Source organism: Battus philenor, unplaced genomic scaffold, assembly GCF_028537555.1.
Source record: "Battus philenor isolate CCGP_79_NKW_IND1 unplaced genomic scaffold, ilBatPhil1.0.hap1 SCAF_16, whole genome shotgun sequence".
In the NCBI taxonomy this organism is placed as follows: domain Eukaryota; kingdom Metazoa; phylum Arthropoda; class Insecta; order Lepidoptera; family Papilionidae; genus Battus; species Battus philenor.
The window spans coordinates 14,181,791-14,209,408 of NW_027181678.1; the positions used below are offsets into that span (position 1 = coordinate 14,181,791).

A 27,618-nucleotide genomic window follows, 5' to 3' on the forward strand; every position below is an offset into this window, starting at 1 on the left:
TCTACACACATTTAGTTCAAAAAATCTCGTTTTTTGACAGAATACCAAGTGACAGTTATTTGTCACGATTGTCTATGATACTTTTGTGTTTTCTTGTCTGTTGGCAAAGGAAGTTCGTATAGGATCGTTTGTCTACATAAAGTTTTCGCAGTGTTTTGTCGTTATTTTACGGCCATGTGCGGTTATATTCATATATTGAACGAAAGTCCTAGTGATGCTATCCACTTCTGCAAATAATAAAGTCAAAACATCGAATAGATCGGAGAGTTCCGACGTTTTTGATCGCAACGAAATCGGACAAGAAAACATCACGGATGATAAGGTCAGAGGTTATGTTGGTGCGTATGACGGTCCGTCGTCGTTCGGCGGGCCGCACAGGGATGGCAGGTTCCGCGGTCGCGGGCGCGTTACGGAGTTTCGGCACTCGCGCGGCGGCCGTGGCTCCGGGCGCGGGCGCGGCGACTTCGCCCCGCGCTCGGAGCACGCTCACGACGACAATTCCTACAAGTATCACGAACCGTTAAGTCAGTCCAATAACGACTCTTGGTCGCAAGGAAATAGCAATAAATTTTATGACAGATCTGAGATTGTAGTTAATCTACCCGAAGATCCACGTATATCGAAGCTCCTGCGACGTCTGTGTGCGGAGGCCGACGTTGAGAAATCCCTGCTGTTATGCAGTAAGCTGCAAGATGCTGTCATGTTGCCAGACAATGCGAGATATATAAGAAGATCTTATGACATATTAGTGGAATCGCTGTTGGATGTATTGTATGATGCTCCTGGTCCAGAGACCAAGGAGAAGGCATCTGTGGTGCTGGGGAGAATTGGCTATGTTATGGGTCATGATTATAAGAAACACCTGGATTGGATTGTATCAACATTCTCTGTACACAATTCTTCAATTAAACATCTGTTAACCCTTTCTTTCACAGAAACATTTCAGTTGGATTTTCAAACACCTACCTTGTCTGACTTTGCAGAAATGACCCTGGATCGATTACAAGTGATTATTGAAGGGACGGACTCTGCCGATGTGTTCATGGCTGCCATAAATGCAATGATCATCATGTCAAACTCATATCCTGAACATTTTGCCAACCATTTTGTTGATACTGTAGATATTCTTGTAGGATGGCACGTTGATAATGCACAACCTAAAAAAATTAAACAATTTGCCCTTCAGTCTCTGTTTAAACTTAGCCGCCACTGGCAAGCTGATGTCGGATTTTCTGTTAATCTATTAAACCAGTTCATTGAAGACATGGTTGCTTATACAAGTGAATTAGAATGTAATAACCATGAGTCAGAGTCAAATGAGGATTGCATGCAGAAGGTTGCATCATTCCTCAATGTTTTCAATACTGTGGTGAAAAGTTTGGGCAGTCTCCTCAGCCCTACTGTTTCCCAAGTTGTTACATGGCCATTTCTCACTGAAGCGATGACAAAAATAATTCAAGTGCTTGCAGAAGTGTTAAAAGATGATGCTGAACCTGACTTGATACTATCTGGTAATGAATGCATTGTTTTACTGCTTAAATATTTACAAGCAAAAGCCTCATCATGCTCACCTGCATTGATCACTTTGATAACATTGGAAATGACTAAATACTTGCATATAGATGAAAATGTTTGTCTAAGTATCATAAACTTGATTTCAATAACAATCAAAGAAATATCCGCAAACCTTCCTTTAGAATTTATCATCCAAACTATAGGCCCGGATTCTTTGCTAAGACCATTGCGCTATACAGAAAACATCAAGATCCTATCAAAAGTCATGTTAGTTTATAGCAACCTTTTAAATTTGAAAAATATTCCTTTACTGCAAGAGGCATACAAATTTGTTTTAATGGATATTCAAAACGCTTTTTCTGTTATAATACCTAATATAAAAATAATACAAGTTGAATATGAAGAGGAAATTATGAAAGATGATGCGGAGAAGAATATATTATTCTACCTGCAGTGTCTGTCAGATCTTGCAAATGCCAGCAACTCGATCATTGGCATGTGGGCCTTAAAGCCAAGTATCTTGGAGCTTTTAGCTATCAAGATGTGTCCCCATGATGATAATCTGATACAAGAAAAACCAGCATTGCAGTATGCAATACTGTACCTACTCTACTCTCATTGCAAGAAAAATAATCACTTTATTGCATCAAGTGATTTAGTCACTAACACACAACAGAGAGCGAGTGAGATTTTCGGCCTTTCTAACCTAAATATAGGAGATGTTTCTAGTTCAAGTCCCACATCAGGTCATCTCGCAGTTATATTAAATACCTTGAGCATTGTACTGGAAGAAAATGTGCCAAAAGAAACTTTGCTCTTGGTGTTGACATGGATTTCGGATATATTTCGCCAATTGGATAAATATTTGCCCATTGTGAGTTTGTCTAAAGGATTTGTGGTTTTAACAACCAACATGTTATCACTTGCTCACAACTTCGATGAGGACATAATTGTCATAGTGTTACAGAATTGTCAGCAGCTGCTCAAAAATAAGGGCTTGGTGTGGAATGTGATACTGCTCAAGACGATGGCACTCATATGCATCTTGCATATAGACAATTTAAATAAATCAGTTGCGGACATGTGCAAGGATGTGCTTTTTAAGCTTCCATGGGATGTCGTCCAACAGGAATTGGATAGACAGTTGGTGAGAGTGTTCACATCAAGAAAGTTCAGCCTTACCGTCCTTAACTGTGACACAAAGTTAAATGCTTTGAAGGAGTACCTCATGAGAGGATCATTCACCACATTATCTAACACCCATTTCAAAGCTATGATGAACTGTCTATTGCAAATCACAGATATTGACATGAATTTGTTGATCAATTCATTTTTAGTTTCATGGCCTATCCAAGGGCAAGATTTCGATGAGAAAAATCTGTTATTTTTCCGTGAGTGCGCAACCAATTTTTCGTCGATTTGCATCAGCTGGGCTCTCTCCGAATTAGCGCAGACATGTATAACGCTTAAATTAAGAACACCGCTGGGAAAACCACAGGAGACGTTTATGAAGATTGAAGGTGCTTTAAAAGGTATAGCACGAGATATATCATCATCTGAAACTAAGTATCTCGCAATTGATCAACAAAAATTGTTAGATATAATTGTCGCTGAGCAAATTAGAACACGTTGGTTTGTTGAATTCATGACCTTTTTAGAAAAATACACATATAATGCCGCCGAAGGCACTGCAACAGTACTGCCTGTTGTCGCAAAGCCGGTCAGAACGTTTTTTCACACAAATTGGTCGACTTGTCGGGAGTGGCAGAATAGAGTCCGTCCCGCGACATTAGCTGTGAGCTTGCATTCCGGACACTACGGAGCTGTTATTTACCACGCTTCACTGATCCTACAGGCTGCAAAATCCAATTCTAACATTGATGTTGAGGCTATAACAATCAGTATGGCGAAAGCTCTCATTAAAATTCAAGAACCAGAAGTTTTACATGGGTTGTACATATGGTTGAAACAGAACTTTGATAAAAAATTACCATGGATAAAAGCTGCGGCCGAACAAGCGAACTCCCGATATGAATTAGCTTGTGAATACTATAAGAAATTATTTAACAATAAGGTAAACACTGAAAATGAGCCAGCAGTGAATTTAGATGCAAAGAGTAACAAATTTGTTGAAGAACAAATGATGGAATGTTATAAAAATATACAAAGTTGGGATGACATGCAGCAATGGAAACTTATTGATCAAGAAGACAAATCAAATTTCCAATGGGACTGTTACAAAGCTTTAAACATGTTTGAAGAAGACACAGATATTCCAGATGATTTATCTGACTGGGATGTTTTCCAACCTGAGAGTACAGAATTAGCTAAAAACACCGCTTCCTATCAAGGTCTCTTGAACAAGATCGAATCCACTTTACTGTGTACAGCATTGAACTATTATTACGATGAATATGATGAGAAATGTGAAACCGTTCTTAAAAATTGCAAGACAATGCTCAATGCAAGCGCAGAAGAATTTGCAAGAACTAATTCAGTTCATCTCCTGAAAGAAATTGCCGTATTACAACTGGCAAATCACGGCTTGACGACTGTTATCAAGAATGGCAAATCGATTATTAATCCATTTAAACCTTCCGTAATTAAAGAACATAAATATGGAACGCAGCTCAAAGATTTAACAAAAATTTTATGGTGGAATCAGTATTTCACTAAACTAAATTTGAAAGAAGAAAATCTATTTTACACTGAATGTCTTAGATTAGATGTTATAAAGAGTGCGAGGAAGAATTCAAATTTGAAAATGGCCAAGCGGGAGCTCTATAAGCACTTTAAACATAATCCAGCATTCCAGATGTGTCTCCTCAACGTGAATAGTCTAGAAGATATCGGAGAGCTGTTGCTTATGTCGAATAATACGTATGATTTAGATATATGGAATTTAAACAATGCTACTGCTTTGACGGAGCTTTGTAAAGTTACATATGCTGAAGAAGATACCAGATTAAGAGCGATTAATCTATGTGCTAATATCGCTCTTGGATTCTCCCAACGTCTAGCTATGGGCGAACAAAGCTACGAGCTAAGAGAGAAAGGGACTAGGCTGCTGTTGACACTTGCGAAGTGGGTGCAAAGTGAAACAGTTGGCGTCGTGGAAAACGATACACCTCTCATGAAACTAGTATCGGCTCTACCTGAAATCGGACTCGTGGATAACAACATTTCTGAAAACGTAATTCCACTCTCAGATTCCGCAGTCGGAAAGCTTTTGCAATTCGGAGTAAATCAATGTCCCGGTCTAGCTAAAGCATGGGCGAATTTCGCCTCTTGGTGTTTCCGATGGGGGAGAAAAATGGTTGAATTCAGTTCTAAAACCCGAGAACAACTAACCGATAACGACAAAATTCAGATCGAGGGCGTTATGATCGGATGCTCGCCGCAAGACTTCGAAGCGGTTTGTGAAATTTTGTCCAAAACTAAAGCGACTTGCGATGACGAAGATATCGACTGGAATGAGATCAACACGTCCGAGATGATAGAGAATCAGCTAAGGACTGTCCCGTCGTTAAATAACGCATTTCCGGAACACTTGGCGTTACTTGTTGATATCTGGCGGCAGGCTCAGAAGCGAGTATTTTCATATTTCGAACTATCTGCGGACGCTTACTTCAAATTCTTGCAGCTCATTTGCGCATCGGATTACATAAATCACAGCGGAGAAAACGCAGTGGTGAATGCAACATTGAGGTTGTTAAGATTGATCGTAAAACATGCCATGGAGCTGCAAACGGTTCTGGAGTCAGGATTAGCAAACACGCCTACGCAGCCTTGGAAGGTGATCATCCCCCAACTTTTTTCGCGACTGAATCATCCAGAGAGTTACGTGAAGAAATGCGTTTCAGATCTACTGTGCAGGCTTGCGGAAGATACGCCCCATCTTATCACATTCCCCGCTGTCGTTGGAGCGGTTGAGAATGAGCAAAACAGTTTAACTGAACTGAGCGCCCCACGATCGTTTTTATCTAACGAAGACGCCGAAAGCGACGAAGACAATCTGGATATGGAAGATGCTGGAAGCGACAAAGTAACTAACAACGAACTAAACTCATGTTTCCTGGATATGGTGGAGACTTTGGCTAAACAAGCACCGAAGACTATTCTACAGGTAAAACTTCTGGTGAAAGAATTACAAAGAATAAATTTACTTTGGGACGAGCTATGTCTCGGAACACTAGTCCAACATCATTCCGAATTTAACAAGCGACTAACACAATTGGAGGCAGAAATAATTAAAGTGAAAAACAACGTAAATTTGTCGGCGGAGGAAAAGGAGAAGCTCATCAAAGAAAAACACCGAATTATTTTTGAACCGATTGTGTTCGTGTTAGAACAACTCGACCAAGTAATTTCAGCCAAGCCCGAGACACCATACGAGACGGCATTCCAAGCTAAATTCCAGAACCTTATCAAGGACGTTATAGATAAAATCAAGAATCCGTCCAACCCGGAGAAACCACAAGAATCATGGGCACCGTTAAAACAATTGCAGATAAAACTGCAACAGAAAGTTAACAAGCGAACGTCGTACATTTTGAAAATGTCCGACATCAGTCCAATTCTATCGGAGATGAAAAACACGGTGATCACAATGCCCGGGTTGCACACGAACCAAAGAACAGTGCGGGTGACGATTAAATCGGTGGAGAATAACGTTGCTATTCTACCCACAAAGACTAGGCCAAAGAAGTTGATATTTTACGGGTCGGATGGTAAAGCGTACACTTACCTGTTCAAAGGTTTAGAGGATCTGCATTTAGATGAAAGAATAATGCAGCTGCTGTCGATAACAAATACGATGCTGGCGCGGGATTCGGAGAACAACGACAACCAGACGTACAGAGCACGTCATTACTCTGTTATACCTTTAGGCCCGCGGTCAGGGTTGATCAGCTGGGTGGACAATGTTACTCCTCTTTTCGCTCTGTACAAGCGCTGGCAGAATCGAGAGGCCGCGATTCTTTCTGCGAAAACCAACAAAACTGTAAACGTACTCCGACCTTCAGAGTTGTTCTACAATAAACTCAACCCGTTACTCAAGGAGGCAGGGATATCGACGGAGAACAGGAAGGAATGGCCGGTGTCGATACTGAAGCAAGTGTTGCAAGAGCTGACTGCCGAGACGCCATGCGATCTTCTGTCCAGGGAGCTGTGGTGCGGGAGCGTCACTCCAGAGCAATGGTGGCAGATGACCCGCCGCTACAGCTATTCCGTGGCCGTAATGAGCATCATCGGATACATAATAGGGCTCGGTGATAGGCACTTGGATAACGTGTTGGTGGACCTGACTTCGGGTGAGGTGGTTCACATAGACTATAACGTGTGCTTCGAGAAGGGCAAGACGCTGCGTGTTCCGGAGAAGGTGCCGTTCCGGATGACCCCCAACTTGGTGACGGCGCTCGGAGTGACCGGAGTTGAGGTGAGTGCAAATGGTTTATTGTATTTTGTGATACGTTTTTGATCATTTTAATTGAATTTGGAATATTTTTACTGTCTTAATTCAAATTATATAATCAATATATTATACATTGGAGTAGACACAGCAGCTCTTTGAAGGATTATATGTGGCCGAATGTACCCCAGTTCCCTTATCATTTTTAAAAAAAATGTCATCGTTCTATATTATGTTTCCAAATGTCTTTTACATAACGATAAATATAGATTGAACAAATATTTCTTCTTTCAAATAGGCTTTGTTAATCACTTTTAAAAAGTTAGGACTTTGATATAACCTATATGTGTGTGTGTTTATACATGGACCACCGCCAGGTTCGAAGAGTTGATTCTATCGAGAAGAATTTGCCAAGAAACTAAAAAATAAATAAAATTTATGTGTCTGTTTGTAATATTAACATGACCGTTTTTTACTACATGTGAAAGAATATATGTACAATACATATACCAAAATAACTATTTTTTAGTTTTCGGCTGTCTGTCTGTTTGTTCCGGCTAATCTTTGAAATGGCTGGACATATTTTGACGGGACTTAAACTGGCATGTAGCTGATGTTATAAGGACTAACTTAGGTTAAATTTTTGAGAGAAATTTTTAACCAAAAAAAAAAAACAATGAACTAAATAATATTTTTTTAAAAAATTCCACGCAGACGAAGTAGCGGGCACAGCTTAGTCTCAATGGTTAATAGAATAATTTTTCGCGGGTAAATTGGAATTTGCTTCATGTATAAAAAGCCAAATGTAACAAGTTTTTTTTTATTTTACTTTTTATATACTTATTCATAGTATTTCAAATTTTGTATTGTTTCTGAAGATGTTATGTTAATGCTGTTAGCCTTAAGGCTTTTACAGCTTCGTCGGTACTGAGTTCAAGGAGCGGAAGGGTCCGTGAATTAGATTCAAATTTTTAAAAATGGCCCTGCCTAGTAAGGTGCTTGCCCACTCACTGTTATACTATTTACGAGATTTACAATATTACTAATGAAATAAAAGTAAAATTTAAAGGAGTATAGAGAGAGTATAGCCGGGAACATATAAAAATAAACCATGAATAATCTGTTTCAAATTAGTCGTATTATATCTAAACGTCTCTATCTGCCAAAGCTTGCATATTTGTCAAAAATAGGATGCGTTCATAGTGTATATACAAGGCACCGTGAAAAATTGTGCCAAAGTATCTCTTCTAGAAACTTCTTTGTGACCAGTGGCAATCCTGTATAGTTATGCACAAAGAGTGAATTACATAAAATTACATCACGGGAATCGAATCCGCGACCAACGATCTTAAGTCTCATTCCTCTACCGCAAATTATTATATTAAGGAGACTGGAATGTGACGTCGCTTTCTGAAGTTAAATTCACACGACAACATTTTTAGCAAGTTTTTATTTCTGATCAACAATATATTCACCTTCGTTATCAACAACCTTTTGCCATCTAGACAAAATCAATGCCGGAGCGGTAACAAATCAATCGATTTTTCTGTAATATATATCGACAGAAGCGACTTTACTTTCTGGTTCCCCTAATATATTACTAATTTTAGTAACACTATAAATAATGAGGTAACTAACTGATCGCTAGCCACATGTGGATCTTTGAAGGATTATTTTTGGCTTCGATTACTTGTCGAATTATTTTGATATTCCGAAAAACGTAGTTTCGTGAACCGTTCTATTCCAATTTCAAATTGAAATTCTAATACTTATCTGTATTAGATAAAGAATTACGGAGAAAGAATTACGCCTGAAAGAATTATGGAGAAGTGCTATTATTAATTTTTCGCTAAGTTTTGAAGAGTTCTTATATTTAAATTTAGAACATATTTTCTATTTTTAATCATGTCTGTATCAATATAGTTTTGGTGAAAAAATAAATACTTTTTGTATACATTTGGGTATGTTATAGGTCGCGAAATGTTTAAAATTATGAAAAGTATCTCGGAATGTCGGTGACCTTTATTTTGTAAAAATATTTTAGAAGGTTGAATAATGCGTTTTATGAAATAGCGTATATTGTGATGTCTGATATAGATGTAACAGAAATTATAAAAGCAGTGTTGACTGTCAAAGGAGCTAGTCGAGAAGTAAAACAAACTATGATCTAGGAACGATAAGAGAAATGAAGGCGTTGCGTGGAAGAGGATGTCAAGAAGGAAGTGAGATGTTTCGAAAGAAGTAAAGAGAGTAAAATAAAGAAGTAATGAAAGATTTATTTGCCGATTGTAAAGTCCTCGTCACAACCACAATGGGGGAAACAATAGGCCCTAAGAAGTGGGTACTTCAATCAAAAAATATTCAAAAAAATTTTTTTTTGGTTTTATGGTGCATGATTGCATGGTGTACGTATATAATAAAGTACCACGAGATATCTTCGACCTTTCGTTTCTTCGCATATTATTATAGCATTCAAGAGTTTTTAGTTGATCTAAATGTGTGTAACTTGGTTTGTCGTCTCATTTACATGGTTGATATAATAATTTACACATGAAAATTTATTAAATTTCATTTCAAATAGCAACAGTTGAGTTTCCGGGCGGCTTTTCTCAACAGATCAGCGTTCTGAGCTGGTTGTAGCTTACTGCTTATAATGTTAACAAAATAGACGATTTAAGAAAGGCGCGTCAATGCCTACTTGAATAAATATATTTTGAATTTGAAAATTTGAATTCATACGTTCTTTATTATCACTAGCTGACTCGACAGACAGTTGCCCAAGTTATTACCCTCTCGCATTCTGATTCTATATATATATATATTTGTTATTCGTTTTTAAATCGATACATGCAACCTTTTAACGACTCTCTAAATTGGTATCGCGCGAAGTTCAAGGCGTATTTGCAGCGTATTGGCTAAGCGTTAAATTCAATAGATAATTTAAATTTAGAATGTTTTAAAAGTTATTCTACAAAATATGACCTTTTTTATATAATTGCAATTGTAATCATTAAAGTCGTTTTTTAGCTATTGCGTAATCAAATAGAAAATACAGATTTATTTGTGTGTATATGTATATGAAATATATAATAAGATGGGCAGCAGTGTTCTCTCGAAATTACCACCCTGGTATCGCCAGACTGCCTGCCAAGCGTGGCGATTATGGGGTATCCTCCCATAAATATCTTTAGGGTAGACCTGTGCATTGCAGTGGTTGAATATCTTTGACCTGAATCGACGATGACAAGCAAAGTATGAAAGCGGTGCAAAAATATTGTTAGATATGTATTTAAAATATTTAATATTTTTTTAATTAGACTAGAATCTAAAATTGAATGATTTGTTTTATGAGTTGCCAATGGCTGAAATTTATGTCTTTATTGCTCTGCAAAAATTAATTTATTACATTTTGATTTGAGCACAATATTGGATGGTTCATCATCATAATTTCACTCATAGGACGCCCACTGTTGGACATAGGTCTTCCCAATAGATTCTCAAAAAGACCGGTTGGAAGTGGCTTGCATCTAGTGTTTGTCCAACATGTGAGCGGACGTCGTACTCATGGCTTGACGGTCTGTCATTTCCACTTTACAACCTTAAGTATACAATAAAAACCTTAAGTATATAATACCTGATCATCTGTTTTGCATGCTATATGCTAATTCGCAGAGCTATATCGGTTACTTTCGTTTGTTTACGGATCTAAGCATTTGTGATTTCATCTCGTGGAAAAATCTCGGGCGTAGCCATCCCCATGTCTCCTTGAGAGGCTGAGCTTTTCAATAAAGTTAATATGGCACGGGAATGAACTACTACTTGTTGGCTTCAAAAGTAGAGATAGCGTGGTGGCGATTGCTTCATTTGATGCAGTCTGCAGTTTCTTAACGTGAAGTGAAAGCGACGAATTTAAATTAAGTAAATTATATTTATTAATACTAGGGTAGCTGTAAAAAATATATTAAAATAATTCTATAAATAGGCTCAGGACATCTTTGGTGATAATATTAGATATTGTTTCTCTAGGTACCTAAGTAGAGTAACGTATATAAAATTTATTTTATAACAATTGTAATCTACTTATATAGAAAGGTTTTTAAACACTTGATAATTTATATGAACTGTACGCAAAATTTTATTCATTGTTAATGAATAAAATTTTGCGTGTTCAGCGCCATCTATGTTCTAAAACTTAACTACTTTAGTTCGTACTTATTGCATGAATTATTTCTTTCAAGTGTCGAGAGATGGCGTTAATTGTGGTAATAGTAAATTTTTTTTTATAGTCTGAAGAGGTGTTCTTTTCTATTTTTTTATATACTACAGGATGATTGTACATCGAAACAACAATATTTGAAAGTGGTGCACACTACGAGTCTAATTAAATATTTTTATTGCGCATTTAAAACACTTTAATTTACATCAAACATCTTAATTATAATATAATTTAAACATCTGAATTCATATTGACGGAGAGTATCATTATAATATATTAAATCTCATCATGGCAGGGAACATATTAAAATCTCTGAATAAAAATTCAACAATAAAGCTTTCATAAACTTGAGCGTAGAGATCGGGTAGGTACCTAGACGCGGCGGGGATTTCCCGCGCGTCGACAACATTAAATCCTAGAAGCGTTTGCATTTCCCACTGAACGTCTGTCTAACCTCTGTCAAAATACACTACACTACGTCGGGGGAGCGAGCTCCGGCTCCGTGAACGGGGGCGGGCCCGTCGGGGGCGTAGGACGGGTTCAAATCGCCCCTGTCAGAGTCCATGTATCCGGCGTTTTCTATAATGCGGCATCTGGACGTGTCAGCTTCGCGTTCCACGTACAGCAATCTTGCGGGTCGACCTCCAAGGGCACCCAACGCAGCAGGCGCGCTGGACCTTGTCACAGACCCCTCTCTAAGCGCCACCGAACCTCTCTTCCTCTCCGGAGCTGGTGACCCTCTGTACTCGGACGTATCTGGCCGCTTGCACCGGAGTAGCTTCGCAAATGCCGCCCTGAAGCCAGCATTCTTCCACGCGTATATCAGCGGGTTGATACCAGAGTTGGACATGGCGAGTGATGACGTCAATCGGTAAACGATGGGATTGTGCAGGGGGATGATGGGTAGCGTCTGCGCGCAAGCCACCACCACGAACGGCATCCAACAGATGGAGAAGGAGCCCAGCACAAGAAGCACCACCTGGAAAACACAATATTCATTTATTTACATTTCTTTGCATTTGCAATAGTTTTTATTGAGAAGAATATCATCATTACTATCCAGCAGCTGATAGATGCCCACTGCAAAGCATAGGCCTCCATTAAAGATGGTAACGATGACCGATATTGCGCAGCGACTTCCAGGCCTTATCTATGTTACCGGCCGCCTAGTGAAGAGCCTTCCCACGCCCTTCAGAATGTTTATCCGTCAAAATTCCTAACATACTTATATAGAAAAATAGCAAATCAGGCATATGTACTAGTATTATTATAACGAAATTCCAGTGCTAGCAGATATTCAATTTATTTCCTGAATTTATTTCCAAAATACAATTCATAAGGTTGTTTTCGGAAAATGACCCTTGTGTGTTTCCAACCGGTAATCAAACTTGAGAGATTCTGCCAATTTAATAATAAAGTATAAATACCTGTATGCTCTTCCAATCGTTGGCACCAGAAGGGCAGCAGGTGTTCGCTCGCATGCGTCTGGCGTGGCAGGTCGCCTCCCTCCATATCCTCCAGTAGAGGATGAACATAACCATCCAAATCAACGAGAACATGGGCGCGAGGATGCTAGTCGTGTATGACTTTGGCACCACCTGAAATTAAATATCCTCATGGTAAGACGGAACTTAGTAAAACAATTATTCGTTTACGTTTGATTAGATAGATGGCGCTAAATTTAATTTTGATTGGATTTTTCACATTTCCTTCTTGTGAAATTAGTGCGTAAAAATATTATAACAGTGGAAGGTTGCAATTACTAATCTGATATATAATTAATCTGTAGTCTTTCTCAATAATGTGTTAATCAGTCAGCGTAGTCGGCTACGTGTATTAAGAGAACCAAAATCTGAGCTATTTTCAAACTGATCTGTGTACGTAAGGTATGGCTAGTTTATGCAGGCTGATTCCAATGGTTGTTGTTCAACACTGGACGTCTTACGGCTCAATCGAGCTGAAGTTCGGTCTTTTAGTCCACCCGAATCCCCCAACTAAACGAACGAACCCAAGAACCCAAAGAGCATGGCGGTGTATAAATCAGTTGAAATAAAGAATATAAAGGCCTAATTAGAGGTTTCTGTCGAAGCCTTTATGTTTGTCTAAATATGTGCCTCTTATAGGGATCTCACATCAGCTCTATTTCATCTCATAATGCAAACAACATCTGTCGACGAACAACATACATCTACACACCAATGCAATGCTTCCATAGGTTTTGCAACATAAATATCATAATGCTCTTTCAAATTATGGCACGTGATACCACTTCAAATAATTTCGTATTTAATAACAATTTCGCTATCAAAAGTTTTGTTTAGATTTCCATCGGGCTTATTTGTTTTCAACGAGCCCCACGTATTAGCAATGAGGATGGCTTTTTTATCAGTTCGTATCGCTACTATATATGCATCATGACGTTTGGCCGGTGATCCACTGATAGCAGATTAGATTACAATTATTTAATCACATGTTTTCGTGGCAAAATGTCTGCTGTGTTTTACCCTTAAATCTGGGACGGTTCATGGATCAGAAAAAAATCTAGTCTGATTGCAAAATATTACGAGCTATGATGGAAAACCAAATGGAAAATGTTTGGCAAGCGGTTCCCTTAGATTAGTGCCTTAGAAAGAATGATTCTATTAGTTCTCTATTTTATTTACGTCATCATTATCATATGGTATTGATTTCTGGATAAAGATTTCCTCGTCTAGTATTCTAATAAAAGATTTTTATCTAATTGGGTTATTCAAAGGTAATTTGATGGTAAAAATTAAATTATAACGTACCAAGTTCATCTCGCAAGCGATGCCGTCTCTCCAGTCATTCCAGAACATGGGGATGCAGCTGATGCAGACAGCCACAGACCAAGTGGTGCTCATCAGCACCCTCGTCACAACCTTCGTCATGTACCGGCTGTAGTGCAGGGGGTGTACAATGGCTATGTACCTGGAAATGCATGTAAAATGTTGTACATGGTTCTGTCTCACTCACGCGGCACACGCAAGGGACATTAAAAAAATAGCCTTCATCCAAAGAATGTTTTTATATATATTTTAAGTTAGGTCATTGGCAATTATTGCTTATAGAAAGGAGACCAAAGGGTAAGGCGTTTAGTTAACATTGACAGAGATATTGATTGCCAAACGTGCACGCAAAATAATAAAACATTAAATGAAGGTTTTGTACCTGTCGACTGCGATCGCAATGATGTTGTAAATAGAAGCGAGGCACGCGAGTATTATGAGAATGAACCGCATGAGGCAGGACCACTTGACCTTGCCGAAGTCGTCGTCGAGGTAGAAGACGAGGTGGTAGGGTAGCGTGAGGCCCACCATGAGGTCGGACACGGCCAAGTTGAGCACGAACTGGTTGGAAACGAGCGAGGACAGGCGGCGGCTGAGCGTGACCGCGAGCACGGTGAGCGTGTTGCCGCTCACGATGAGCACCATCAGCGCGCCGTCCACGATGCTCCACGCCCAGAAGTTGTACAGGTCCGTGGCCGCCGTCTCGCCGACCGCCTCGCCGCTCGCATTGCCCACCACAAAGTCCATACCATCGCTGGCCGCGGTCGCCGGCGTCCCCCACTCCGAGTAGTTCGACGTCGTGGTCGACTTACGCGCGCATCGTCTCAAATTTAACCACCACTGGCACTGACACTTTATAAAGTATTGTCTTTTGTCGCACTGTCTTTTCGCACATTTTTTTCATCCGGGAAGAACAGACGACTGCCTGCAATGATAGGATATAGTTATTTTTTGACACTTATTGATTTCCTGTACACATGTTTGATGTCTTCTATACACATTGCGCACGGGAACTTAGAAATCTGAATCATCCGACCAACCAACTGACCGTGAAATATCCGATACCAAATCCAAATTATCCAATAAATATTTTTTATACCCCAAGTATCAGAATGTATTCTCATCATTTAGAAATTTTATGGGTTATTGCCTTTTTTATTTTTGTCATTGACAAATACTGTTTGTCTTTCGTACTTTTACATTTGCATTTATAGTTTTACGAGGTTTGAGTTACCAGAATGCTAAAGTTTAGTTTAACTTACTTCAGAATTCTAAGTTTAAGACTTAGATTCTATAGGTAACAATGGCTTAAGTCAGCATATAAGGTCAAGGATTCACTCAATTGGTTAATTTCCAAGCATTACAAGACGTTCCATGTTTATTTTGCTTCCGTGAGAGAGACGCTGTTTTGGTTGTCTCTTAAAACGGTTTATGTATTCCGATCAAAAGGGAACAAAAGAATACGTGTGAATTCTTTAAAAACAGACAGCTTTGTGACTGCAAGGTAGCGAGCTCTGTGACCTCAAAGGCTTTTATTTCCACAAATTACTTTGCAGCGGCCTCTCGCCTACTTTGTTAATACTTCACGCGCCTTCAGTCGAAATCACATTAAGGACTTTAGGGTACCTATTACGTCTAAGCTTTTATCCTGAATTCGTTGATGAATTATTTATACCTCTTTCCATTAGAGGACCGTTCCTCAATTACAAACAACGGAAGCTTGGAAAATTATTATAATGAATTCAAAAGCATAGGGGACGTCTAGTGTATTTACAAGACACCGTGAAAAACAGGTTGTATTAAAGTTTCGACTGCATTCTCTAATTCATTTATAATAAACGCAATCAGATTTTTTTCAATAACATTTCACAAAATATTTACGTACATTTAAATGATAAGAATCAATTTAAATTTAGGCTATATCTGATAGTGTACATGTATAAATCTGTATTGTTAAATTTCATTATGAGATGTGTTGTTGTGAAGTTTCTGTCTGTTTCTTTTCCACAATTATATATATCACACCACGCAAAGCAGAGAAGAAAGCAAATTAAAATGTTTGTCATCAATAAGGGTTCTCTTAAATTTCAATGTTGAATAAACGAATTTTATTTTTATTAAAAATATTTTCTAGAAATGTTCTCCAATATTCTGCAAGAGGCATTTCCGTTTCATGTGTGAGGAATATTCACGTTGCATGTCATGTATCGGGGCATATCTATTGACGTAAGATGTGATTTGTTTGAATCAAACATATTGAACGTTGGTATAGATTGTCCCAGTTTAGAAATTTGCGTTGTTCTATATTTGCTTTGTCTATCCTTGTTCTTGGTCGATTGCCTAATTACGTAAGCGGGTCTTGGTTAGTCGACCTTCAGTTCGGTTAAGATGTTATTTAACAACAGCTGATATTATAGTTAAGATGCCATTTAGGAGAAGTGGCCAGTCAACCGAGTATAAATGGAATGTTCCATATTTAAATCGTAAAGCGTTGTGGAAGGTAATGACAACACTAAGTACAAAGTAAAAGTGTAAAAACTGAAAATAATATCAACCAATAAAAACCGTCAGCCAATCACAAAGCGAGAAGTATTGTAGAGCGCTGTCTCTTTCGTCCGATGTAAATGTAGAGCGCTCTGCCGTGGGATTCCCCTGTTCGATGCGCCGGTGTATACATTTTTAAATATTTTGATAAAAGAGGTAATATGTTACAGATTTTTGACATACGATTTTATGTACAAATTCTTTTATTCTATTGAACTATTGCATCATTATTATTTAATGCTTTAATATTGTCGAGTTGATAAAGACAAAATCTACTTTCAATAAATATAACTTCCTATTACAGTTCCGAATCGTTCCGTTAAAAGCGTCGTAGGTGTGTATGCAATGTCAGTAAATAAATGTATTTGGTATTTGTAAGTTAATTAAAGTTACTTTCGCTTAAGTTACTTTATAAGTTAAGTTATTTCAATTAAGTTTAAGCGGTTTTGGATAATTGTGTGATATTTATGATTTTAATGGACCGCTTTGCCGTGAAATTTACTGTGTTATGGACAAAAAACGCAGTGGGAGTTGCTGTTATAAATGTAAGGTTATTGGATATTAATATTTATTATTCTTTGAACATGGCAATACTCAATGTCGTCTGAAAATTAAGACACCTAAATGCATTTGAAACAAGAAATATATACCTCTTGATGATTTTTTAAGATTTATCTTAAGAAGTAAATATATATACAAGCTGGTCGCCTCCAATTGGTCTTTTTGGAAATCTATAAAGGAAGCATTATTTACAGCCTTTATTTTATCATTTATAGCTCTAGGCCTTTTTTTTGTTTCGATGATATTATTTTACTAAATAAAACATATTAAAATTAATATAAAACATGAAGATATGATATACTGTAGAAAACTGACGTATTAGCTCATTCCGGGGAATCCCCTTTGATCGAATGAATAGAAGGTCGAAACGTTATCTTAAAAATGGGATATAGGGCGTCGTTAAGATAGATTTAGAGACTTAGTAAGCACTGAAACATTCAAAAATGTGAGTAAAATTTTTTTTTGGAAAATATTAAACGTAAATATATATACAAAGGTACCTGTGCAAATCTGTGAAATATAGATCATAATAATAAAAAATAAGTATATATGCGTTATGGCAGTGACGTATCGTTCCGAAATTGAACTAGGTGAGGAAGGTTTAGTGTTGAATAGTTGTAAATAGGTCTATGTTAACCGCTTCTAGACATTTGTCAGTGCGAATCAGAATAACTGTATTTGTTAATGACGGAAAATATATATATATAAAAAAAAAAACAAAAAATTACTTATTAAATTTTTTTATTGCATTTTAAATATTTAGTGGAATCAGGCGTTACCTTTCGGAAGTCCATCCTAAGTAAGAAAAAGACCAATATTTAGCCACTTCCGCACATGCAGTGGTAGTCGTGCTACAAAGTGCACCGCCCGCCAGCCCGCTGATAAATGCGTATGCGGCAAACAATGCGAATTCCACAACTGCCACCGTCAAATCACTCAACACGTGTTTCACCCCTCCACGGGGAATCTTCAAGTGTTATGTTACACCGATTAGCGCCAAACACAGAGTTACTTTATTGCATTTTGTTTAACCATTTTTAATATTAGATTCCGATAGGCCTATAATATTGTAAAGTCTGTCGGAACAGTTAAGTATATATAGATATTGCACCAAACAACATAGTTAAGATAATATAGTGTACGGAACAAGAACACAAAGTCTATTGTAATTCAGAATTGCACTCAGCAGAGCACGTAGCTCTATGTAAACTCGATCGACCGAATTGACTTTCAACGACCGCTATTGGATACAAATGAAGCATATACATCTATATATACAATTGCTAATCTAAAACGTTTATATATAGATTTAGTTAAAAAAAACATTTCATTGCACGACTACCACTGCATGTGCGGAAGTGGCTAAATATTGGTCCTTTTCTTACTTAGGATGCACTTCCGCGAAATAACGCCTGATTCCATTAAATAAAAAAAAAACATGTTGAGACATTGTACAATGTAAAAGAATGTGTCAATACTACAATGTTGTTATAAAGCACGAGTTACAGAACCCTCTAAACAATAAACACGGAACCCTAGGATCAAGAAGTGCGGTAAACACGCGTGACCTTGAAGTTATTTATAGATTTTTGTATACGGTTCTCGGAAATTCTTACCGAGTATTATCTCGAACTTACTAGAAACTTATCCGTAGTATAGGTGTACTCCCTACGACAACAGTTCAGTGTTGTTTTTCGAGTTATAAGATTAAGATCTACAATCAGTGATATAAAGTGACTATTTGGTAAGTTATTTGGACAGTGATTTCTAGAGCGATTTGGAAGCGAAGTTTGGACTAAGCGAAAGTATAAGTTTAAGTAGGTTGACCATATTGTTTGTGAATAAAGGACTCGTTGTAAACTAGTAGTGTTTTTGAGTCAGAACCAACAGTACGTAACAATATGTAAGTGATATAACAATTTAGAGAAGGATTAGTTAATAAAAAGTTAAATTCGCGGGCCAGTTAGTTTTAAAACAATTAGATTTAACAGAGCAAAACTAATTTGGTTACATGAACGCTTAATTAATTCGCGGTACTGTTCAGAGGCGAGCCAACCCAATTGTAACGAAGTGAACGCTGTTTTATTCTTTATAAAACCGCCGCGCCGGCCACAAGAGACGAAATCAATTTCGTGCCGACCCGCCGGGACTTCGGATACGATTACATTTCAGCTTTGCAACTCACGGCATAACAATTCGCGATGTTTCATTTCGAAATATCAACTAAATATACAGGGTGATCGAATGTATATATTTAAATTGTTATATCACTTACATATTGTTACGTACTGTTGGTTCTGACTTAAAAACACTACTAATTTACAACGAGTCCTTTATTCACAAACAATATGGTCACCCTACTTTACTTATACCCCATTTTCTATTAATTGTCACATGGGGTACACTTTCTAAAAATTAATGGTTTCAGAAATATTACAAAATCGCAATTATTGTTTATTATCATTACTGTTCTCAGAGAGATAGTTCTAAGGTAACAACTGTAACTAATTTTACATTTCTAAGCTTCTAAGTTTGTACTTTCTTACTGCCTTTTGTTACTGTTTATCTCCAATAAAGTAAATAAATTAGAACTGGATAGGCCACACGCTCCGAAAGGACCCTGATCACATACCGAGGCAAGCTCTAGAATGGAATCCTCAAGGAAAGCGAAGAGGTGGCCGCCCAAACGATCACTGCAGAAGTGAAGGCAGTTGGAATGACGTGGAGCAAAGTAAAGCGCGAGGCTCAAGACCGCTCGGGATGGTGGCGTACTGTGGACTCTGTGTTTGTCACTAATCGGTGTAACATAGCTCCTGAAGATGCCCCGTGGAGGGGTGAAACACGTGTTGAGTGATTTGGTGGTGGCGGTTGTGTGATTCGCATTGCTTGCCGCATGCGCATTTATCAGCGGGCTGGCGGGCGGTGCATTTCATTGCACGACTACCACTGCATGTGCGGAAGTGGCTAAATATTGGTCCTTTTCTTACTTAGGATGGACTTCCGCGAAGTAACACCTGATTCCATAAAAAAAAAAATTGTGGACATCTTCTGCCCTATCTCGAGGACATAGGAATAAATTAATGATAGTTTTTTTATCTGTTCCTGCAGTCTTATTGCCAGGTGTTACAGGCCAGTGATATTCCAATATAAAAAAATAAATGTTACATATTTATTCTTCACATGATCGATCTTTCTTCTATTTACATTCTACAATTTTTATCTTTCTTTTCCTTGCTAATTTTATTGTATGGTTATATTATAAAATGATTTTATTGATTTTGATATATGTAATTTTTTTGTCAAATTAGGATAGGTATTTTACTTTGCTATGTGGTTTTGTGTTCTTCTTTAATTATATAAATGTATATATTTATTTTGTAGTTAGAAATCATTCGCTTCGGCGAAGCGATGTAAATACAGCGGACATGGGTTTTCACTGCAAACAATGGGTCGGAAAATGGACGTCGTAAGATAAACGGAGGGAAGGAAAATTACTTTCTCTTTCGATTGCACAAGTGGCGCCGTCATCGAGGAAAGCGAGTTTAATGTAAAAAGTTACAATAGTTTGTTCTTTAACGGTAACATTAAATTAATCTTAGTGTTTTCGACATTTTGCGTTATAAAAATAATTTATAATAACATAAATTATTTATGTTATTATAATAACAGTTTGGAACAGTGTTTCTCAACGTAGAGTCCACGTTCCACAAGGGGGCAGTTTTATTGTAAAATAATATATTTGTTACATTTTAAAAGGTTAAAGTGAGGCACATAAAAGATTGTAAAAATTTGATTTAGAACGATCCGAATTTAAAATGAGGTAGTTACGCATCGAAGATTCCAGAAACGTCACAAACAAATTCGATTGTAGATCTGTAGAAATTATTAATGATCATCGTATCAATTGAACACCCTATATATCTATTATTAGGCTTCACAAAATGCCTGGCTCATTATATTATGTGTATATAATATAATAATAATAATATATAATAATATATAATATAATATAATATAATATAATATAATATAATATAATATAATATAATATAATATAATATAATATAATATAATATAATATAATATAATATAATATAATATAATATAATATAATATAATATAATATAATATAATATAATATAATATAATAATAATAATAATAATAATCATATTATGTCAATATATACGAGTTAGTGGTATTTATCGTCGTTATTTCAGATCGTAGATGCCCACTGCAGGGCATAAACTTCCCAAAAAATATCTGTGAGGGGGTATATTATCGCAACGTATGGTGGACCCATTTTCGATCGCAGTGTGGTGTTATAGCAGAGGTACGCAGAGGATGCTTCTGTTCATCCTCTGGTAACTTACTTGTGAGCAGTGGCAATCCTATATGAATGAACGAAGTGGGAATTGTATAAGATCGAATCTAGGACTTAAGATCGCAAGTCGCAGTTCTCTACCACTGGGCTACGATTCCTAAATTTGTATTGTTTCATTATAAATAATTATATTATTTTTAATTGTTTTAAAAATTATTATATATAGCAAAATGTAAGTACACCTATCCCCCGATTTACACGGTACTCGTTTTACGCTTTTTCGCTTTTACATGGTTTTCCAAAAAAGTTATTTTTTTGTTTTAATAACCGATTTTATTACCATCTCTGATAATGTAAATATTTCTGCTTCAAACATCGAATCGGCACAAATAACTTCGAGTGATGAAAGTGAATTGGAACCTTCGATTCCGAAAAAAAGAATGAGAGTAATTTGCTTTTTGTTTTTCTGTTTAATGTATATTGTAATTAAATTAAAAAAAAAAACAGTTTTTCCGTAATATATTAAATATTTTAACTTGTCAATTCATTCTATTTTTATTTATGTGTACATCTAAAATTATAGAAAACAAAATTACAACTGTTAAATAGCAAAAATATGCGTTTTTTGCGAGTTTTTCGATTTACACGATTTTGACTTGAAAATTTTTGATTTTCGATTTACACGTTTTTCTCAGGAACCGTGTAAATCTGGGGATAGGTGTATAAAGTACAATGAATCTCCAAAAGCGTGTTTCGAAAAAGTCTTTGGATAGATAGTAGGTGTCTATCTGATGATATGATGATGATAGGATTCTGTATGTATAAAAGTCTGTATTGAATAATTTAAATCTGTATAAGTGAACCAGAAAGCGTTGTAGGTTTACTAGAATCGATAATATAAAACTTTTCGTTCTGATAAGTCGCGGCGGCGGCTCGCGTGCGACCTCTGGGGGCTTTAGTTCGCAACGCTATAAATATTTAACGTTTGATCTCTCAAGTTCAAGCGAAAACTTTCAAGGCTTCACTATTTTTGAAATAAACACCGGCGCTCACTGAATGGTGAATCGAGAAGCTGATAGATTTTTGATAGTTGACTCGATATGTGATTACAGGGCGATCAGATCAATAGTAGATTAGTATTAAATCTTTTATACGTATTTGTATTCATTCTGTATAAATTTATCGTCGTGAAAATTAATCTAGTACGGAATAACTTAGTACAGTCTGTAGGAACAGATGGTGACCAATAATTAATTATACTGCGTAATAATTCGGAATTCAAAATATTTGTTTCTGCAACTTTTTTTTGTATATGGTGTTGCCATATACAAGTTGACAGCAAATGCATTAGTTTCGATTGTGTGAGTAAAAAAAATTAAAAAAAAATTAACTTTTTTTTTTGTTATCGATGTTTGTCTATCGTTATTGAATACGATGGGCAGGGGTAGGTAATCTGTGGTGATGTCGATATGAATAGCTCATGAGCTGTCACGTCTGTTGCGTAACAACTGCCTTTTGTCTATATTGTTCCGGCCGCGGATCGATTTGTTCGAAGGACGCGACGGAGGTCGCCGCCTTTGAAAAACAACACACACCACTACATTACAAATGATTCTTTGTCAAAATCACTGATCGGTTTTATACGGAGCGATTTATAGTATCCGTACCGTGATGGCATGAAATTAAAAAGCCTTTTGACTGAACGAGAAAAAAAGTTAACACAAATATGTTATGTTATATAATAAATATTATTATAGGTTTGAAAGCTTTAAAAGTGTGAATGTTTGGCTCATTTACATCCTATACAAAAGTCAATGGTTACAGAAATAAAGTAGCGATAATATTGTAAGAAAAGGTGGCTGAATGCCAGTCTATTGCACGAAAAGATAGAAGAAAGGACCATCGCCTCATTGGTAAACAAAGAGGAAAGCTGATAGATCTTTTTGGATTAATGCCGGAAGATTCTAGGCACAGAAATCAAGAATAATAAAACGCATTAATAGTATGAAAAAAAAATAGATAAATTCTAAATTATAACCAAGAAATTATGTGATTTAAATGTTATATAGATACAAATAATAAGTAATGGTGAAGAAAATGAGGCGATGTATGAAAGAATGAATGAATAGGAATGAGATATAGGAGGGAATAACGACGAATGAGTAGAAGAATAAAAAAGAACGTGGATAAATTATTAATATTAAACCAATATTGTTACTGTGTACCTAAGACGGAGGAATATACGAGAGGTTGGATGTACTGAAATTGAGGAAGAAGTGTTTAAGTAAGAAAAGGACCAAGATCAAGTCACAGAGACTCTGTGTTTGGCACTAATCGGTGTAACATAACTCCTGAAGATGCCCTGTGGAGGGGCGAAACACATGTTGAGTGATTTAACGGTGGCAGTTGTGTGTATCAACGGGCTGGCGGGCGGTGCACTTTATTGCACGACCACTGCATGTGTGGAAGTGGCTAAATATTGGTCCTTTTCTTATTTAGGATGGACTTTCCGAGGTAACGCCTGATTCCATTAAATATGTCGATAGTCCATATCGTGGGGTGCCCGTCTTTTCAAACATAGCACCATGTGCCCTGAAGAAAATGGATAATGAGATGAATAAATACACAGATTACAATTAAGTTAAAAGTGACTTAATAATGTACTGCAATAGCGCGATAAAAGGTAATTCGTACGTAAAATTGAATGCTCGTAAAATGGAAGCGGTCGTTTGTTTTAGATCGTAGGTAAATGAAATCGCTCCGGGCTTAGGTCCGAGCAGTAACCCTTAGTTGTATATTAATACAGTTCAAAATCGCATGACTGAATTATCATGATGTTCAATTTGTTTATTGCTATTCAAAATGATATATAGGTCAAGGGTCTAACGACGGTATTGGTTTTAGATTACATAGATGCAGATGTTTGAGGACGAAAATCTTTCGCCAATGTGTTTCCGGTGATGACGTACGGATCCGAGATGTGATCACTTAACAAGGATCAAGGTCACCTAGAGAGCAATGGATCTTCTTTTCAGCCCATAGATGTCCACTGCAAATGTTAAGCCTTTGTGTTTGGCACTAATCGGTGTAACATAACTCCTGAAGATGCCCCGTGGAGGGATCAAACACGTGTTGAGTGATTTGACGGCGGCGGTTGTGTGATTCGCATTGTTTTCCGCATACGCATTTATCAGCGGGCTGGCGGGCGGTGCACTTTGTTGCACGACTACCACTGCATGTGCGCAAGTGGCTAAATATTAGTCCTTTTCTTACTAAGGTGTTTCTTGCCCCAAAACGATAGTGTTTATATACTAGAAAGAATAATATATATTTAAGTTTAAGCATTAAAACAGTAAAATTTCGTACTTAAGTAAATAATTTGCAAAGCAATTGACGTTTTGCCTTAAAAGCTTCAGTTACGGAAGTTTATTTAACAGAAATACAAAAAATATTGTCCAATAATAAAATGTGATCTTTAGTGATACCGGAAGTGACTTTTAGGCGTCACGTCCGGTAGGTGACATCACTCGTGTCCTTCTAATCGATTCAATAACAAGCTGTCTATTGATACAGAAAAGATATAATACGTTTATCCGACATTGGAACTTTTAAACACAATTCATATTGATCGTCAACTTATTATATTTTTTTTTTTAATTTTTATTACTCTGCTTTCCAAGGTGTTATAGTTGTGGTGAAGAAGCAGGAAGAAACTACAACAACACATCTTTTAATAAAGTTTGACACAGATGTATATAAATATTTTATCAGATGTAGCCTGAATGAAATCAAAATAATCAGGCGACATCGTTGGCAAGGATTCTATATCTAAATACTATTATTTAATTAAATAATCCCATAGATTCTTCATGGGTATGGTTATATGCATATATAATAAAGTTTCTTGAGATATATAAGAACTTTCGTTTCTTAGTTTTAAATCTAAAATTAGAGGTATATATAAATCTTGTAATGGCATTCAAGACTTTTTATTTAACACAACTTTTATTACGATTTTAAGATAACAGCCAAAAATTGTGTTTATTTACTTTTAATATGAAATTATACAAGTGGTCGCTTGAGGCTGGCTTTTAATGGTTCCCAAATGGGCTAAAATTCATTAATAATATTTTATTTTAAAGTCAAATAGTTATATCATTTGTATCTAAATATTTCTAGATATTTATCGAATGAAACTTATTTTTATATCTATCTGTATTTATAATTATTAAACGGTTTTATTTAGTTCGACCCGTACGGAATTTATTTATTTGGGTCAAAATTAGTAATTGAAATTTAAGCACCTTCCCGTTGTCAGATTGATCTGAAATTTTGTACACACATTTAATTTAGATGAAAATACAATATAATAAAATCAATAACATGATAAATCTAAGATGGCCGCCGATACAAAATAGCGGATTACGTATTTTTCCTTAATCCCCTCAATATGGGTATCAAATGAAAGGGCTACACGAGTAAAACACTATGATTATGTCAAAATTTAAAATTCAAGATGGACGCCGTTTCAATATGGCGGACTAGTTACATATTTTTCCACAACCACCACAATATGGGTATCAAAAAACCATTTAACTTAAAAGTTTTTTAAATGTATTTATTTTTATAGTCATGTAGATCTTGCCGTTTATATGTTACTAAGCAATACATGTTAAATAATTTAAATTAGTCACGCCTAAAAAAAAAAATAAAAACGATTATAAGCTAATCCCAACAAAGTAAAACGGTTCAGCCGGTGTACGCAACACCGATAATTACATGTCAAACATAACATAGCATCTGATACACAAGCCGGTTAGCGTATCCGAACGCCCTATATAATCTGTGCACCATGTAATAACCTGTCGGTTAATGAAATGAAACATTTCCACAGCACCGATCCAGCCATTAGTGTAGTCAAAGGCCTTTGTGTATCCGAAATTTCATTTTATTAACGCCTCTGTGGCTAATCTGTTAATATATCGATTTTGTTTTATATAAATAATTCACTTGGCGGGAATTTTGACGTTTGTACGCGTAGAAAAATAAACGTCACTGATGACATTGACAGTGACGTTTAATTTGCCGCCAAAAATTAGTTCATATTACTGTGTTACCATTTTATGAAGCTATATGCGATGATTGGTTAATGATGTGAAAGCTTTCTTATTGTATTTCGAAATCCTGTGTAAAGTTATCACTTTTAAATATGTTACATTATTTTTTTTATTGGAATACGGCAGTCCAATATTTTGTGACAGTAGACTATATCTGTAGGCATAGATAGTAAACAATAGTTAATTTTAATATGTTGTAATTCGATTTTTAAAATTCCTTTTTTTTAATATATAACAATGACGTTTATTTCTAAGGCTATCGATTTTCAGATAAGGTGTACAATTAATTGACAGCAAATGAGCAGCGATTTAATTCTTTTTAGTTTTGATTCCAACCATTCTGTTTAGTAGAATTAATGTTTTTCTTTTACAAACTTTTTGGCATCAAAGAAAAAATATTATATCAATGTGATATGCGTTTCATATGTGTTTATAAAATTATTATTGATTTTTTTTTATTCGCGTATCAATTAGAAAAGCTAAAAAAACTGCATATTGGACATCATGTTACATAGCTATGCCCGCAACTTTGTCCGCATGGGATTTAAGTAACTAAATAGTTTTCTTCAAGAATTTTTCTTGAATGAAAGTATGGCTTTAGTTACTCTATATTAGATGTAATATAGACGTCTAGACTTTTCAGAGATTAGCCGGAACAAACAGACAGACTTAAAAATTTGAAAAAAAAAAACTTATTTGTTTTAAATACACAGTATATGTATTGTATATATTCATAGGAACGTAGTAAAAAGCGATTATTTTAAAATTACAAACAGACACCCATTTTTTTTATTTATATAGATTATTTCAAGTGGAAATTTGAATTTAGAATTTGTTAGTATATTAGTTGAAGAACAGTGTCATGGGAGAATTCACTTTTATTCTCTTTGCGTACACAAGATTTTAGGTCGATAATAATTTGAATAAATAAATAAACCTATTCGTCCTGTGAACACAATGTTTCGTTATAATCAGAGAGGAGTTTATATTTAAACAAACTTAATGTTTTTATCTTGATAGCTCTTCACGAGTTTGAGTCGGCTCTCAGTTTTAATTTTATGATCCACTCTGTAGATCACTTGGCGCTGAATCAAAAACATTAGACGAATGAGATGTGGTGGTAAGG

The 27,618-nt window shown here is 36.3% G+C and overlaps 2 protein-coding genes across 2 annotated transcripts; one reads left to right on the forward strand and one right to left on the reverse strand.

Moving 5' to 3' along the window:
• Positions 1–118: 118 nt before the first annotated feature.
• Positions 119–6,994, forward strand: nonC (serine/threonine-protein kinase Smg1). Its single transcript, XM_068762639.1, has one exon. It carries the CDS (start codon positions 215–217, stop codon positions 6,992–6,994), a length of 6,780 nt encoding a protein of 2,259 aa, XP_068618740.1. The 5' UTR covers positions 119–214.
• Positions 6,995–11,437: 4,443 nt separating this feature from the next.
• On the reverse strand, positions 11,438–14,793 carry mAChR-C (muscarinic Acetylcholine Receptor, C-type). Its single transcript, XM_068762352.1, has 4 exons — positions 14,331–14,793; positions 13,931–14,090; positions 12,569–12,739; positions 11,438–12,120 (listed from the first exon to the last, which is right to left on the reverse strand). The coding sequence occupies exons 1-4, from the start codon at positions 14,693–14,695 to the stop codon at positions 11,611–11,613; spliced, it is 1,206 nt and encodes a 401-aa protein (XP_068618453.1). The 5' UTR covers positions 14,696–14,793; the 3' UTR covers positions 11,438–11,610.
• Positions 14,794–27,618: the final 12,825 nt, after the last annotated feature.

Excerpts from the sequence above, each read along its gene's own strand:
- nonC (XM_068762639.1), top strand. The coding sequence starts at position 215 with ATGCTATCCACTTCTGCAAATAATAAAGTCAAAACATCGAATAGATCG.
- mAChR-C (XM_068762352.1), bottom strand. The coding sequence starts at position 14,695 with ATGGACTTTGTGGTGGGCAATGCGAGCGGCGAGGCGGTCGGCGAGACG. Across the intron at positions 14,091-14,330 it reads ATTGCGATCGCAGTCGACAG|GTACATAGCCATTGTACACC; the intron begins GTACAAAACCTT and ends ATGCATTTCCAG. Across the intron at positions 12,740-13,930 it reads TCGCTTGCGAGATGAACTTG|GTGGTGCCAAAGTCATACAC; the intron begins GTACGTTATAAT and ends ATTTAATTTCAG.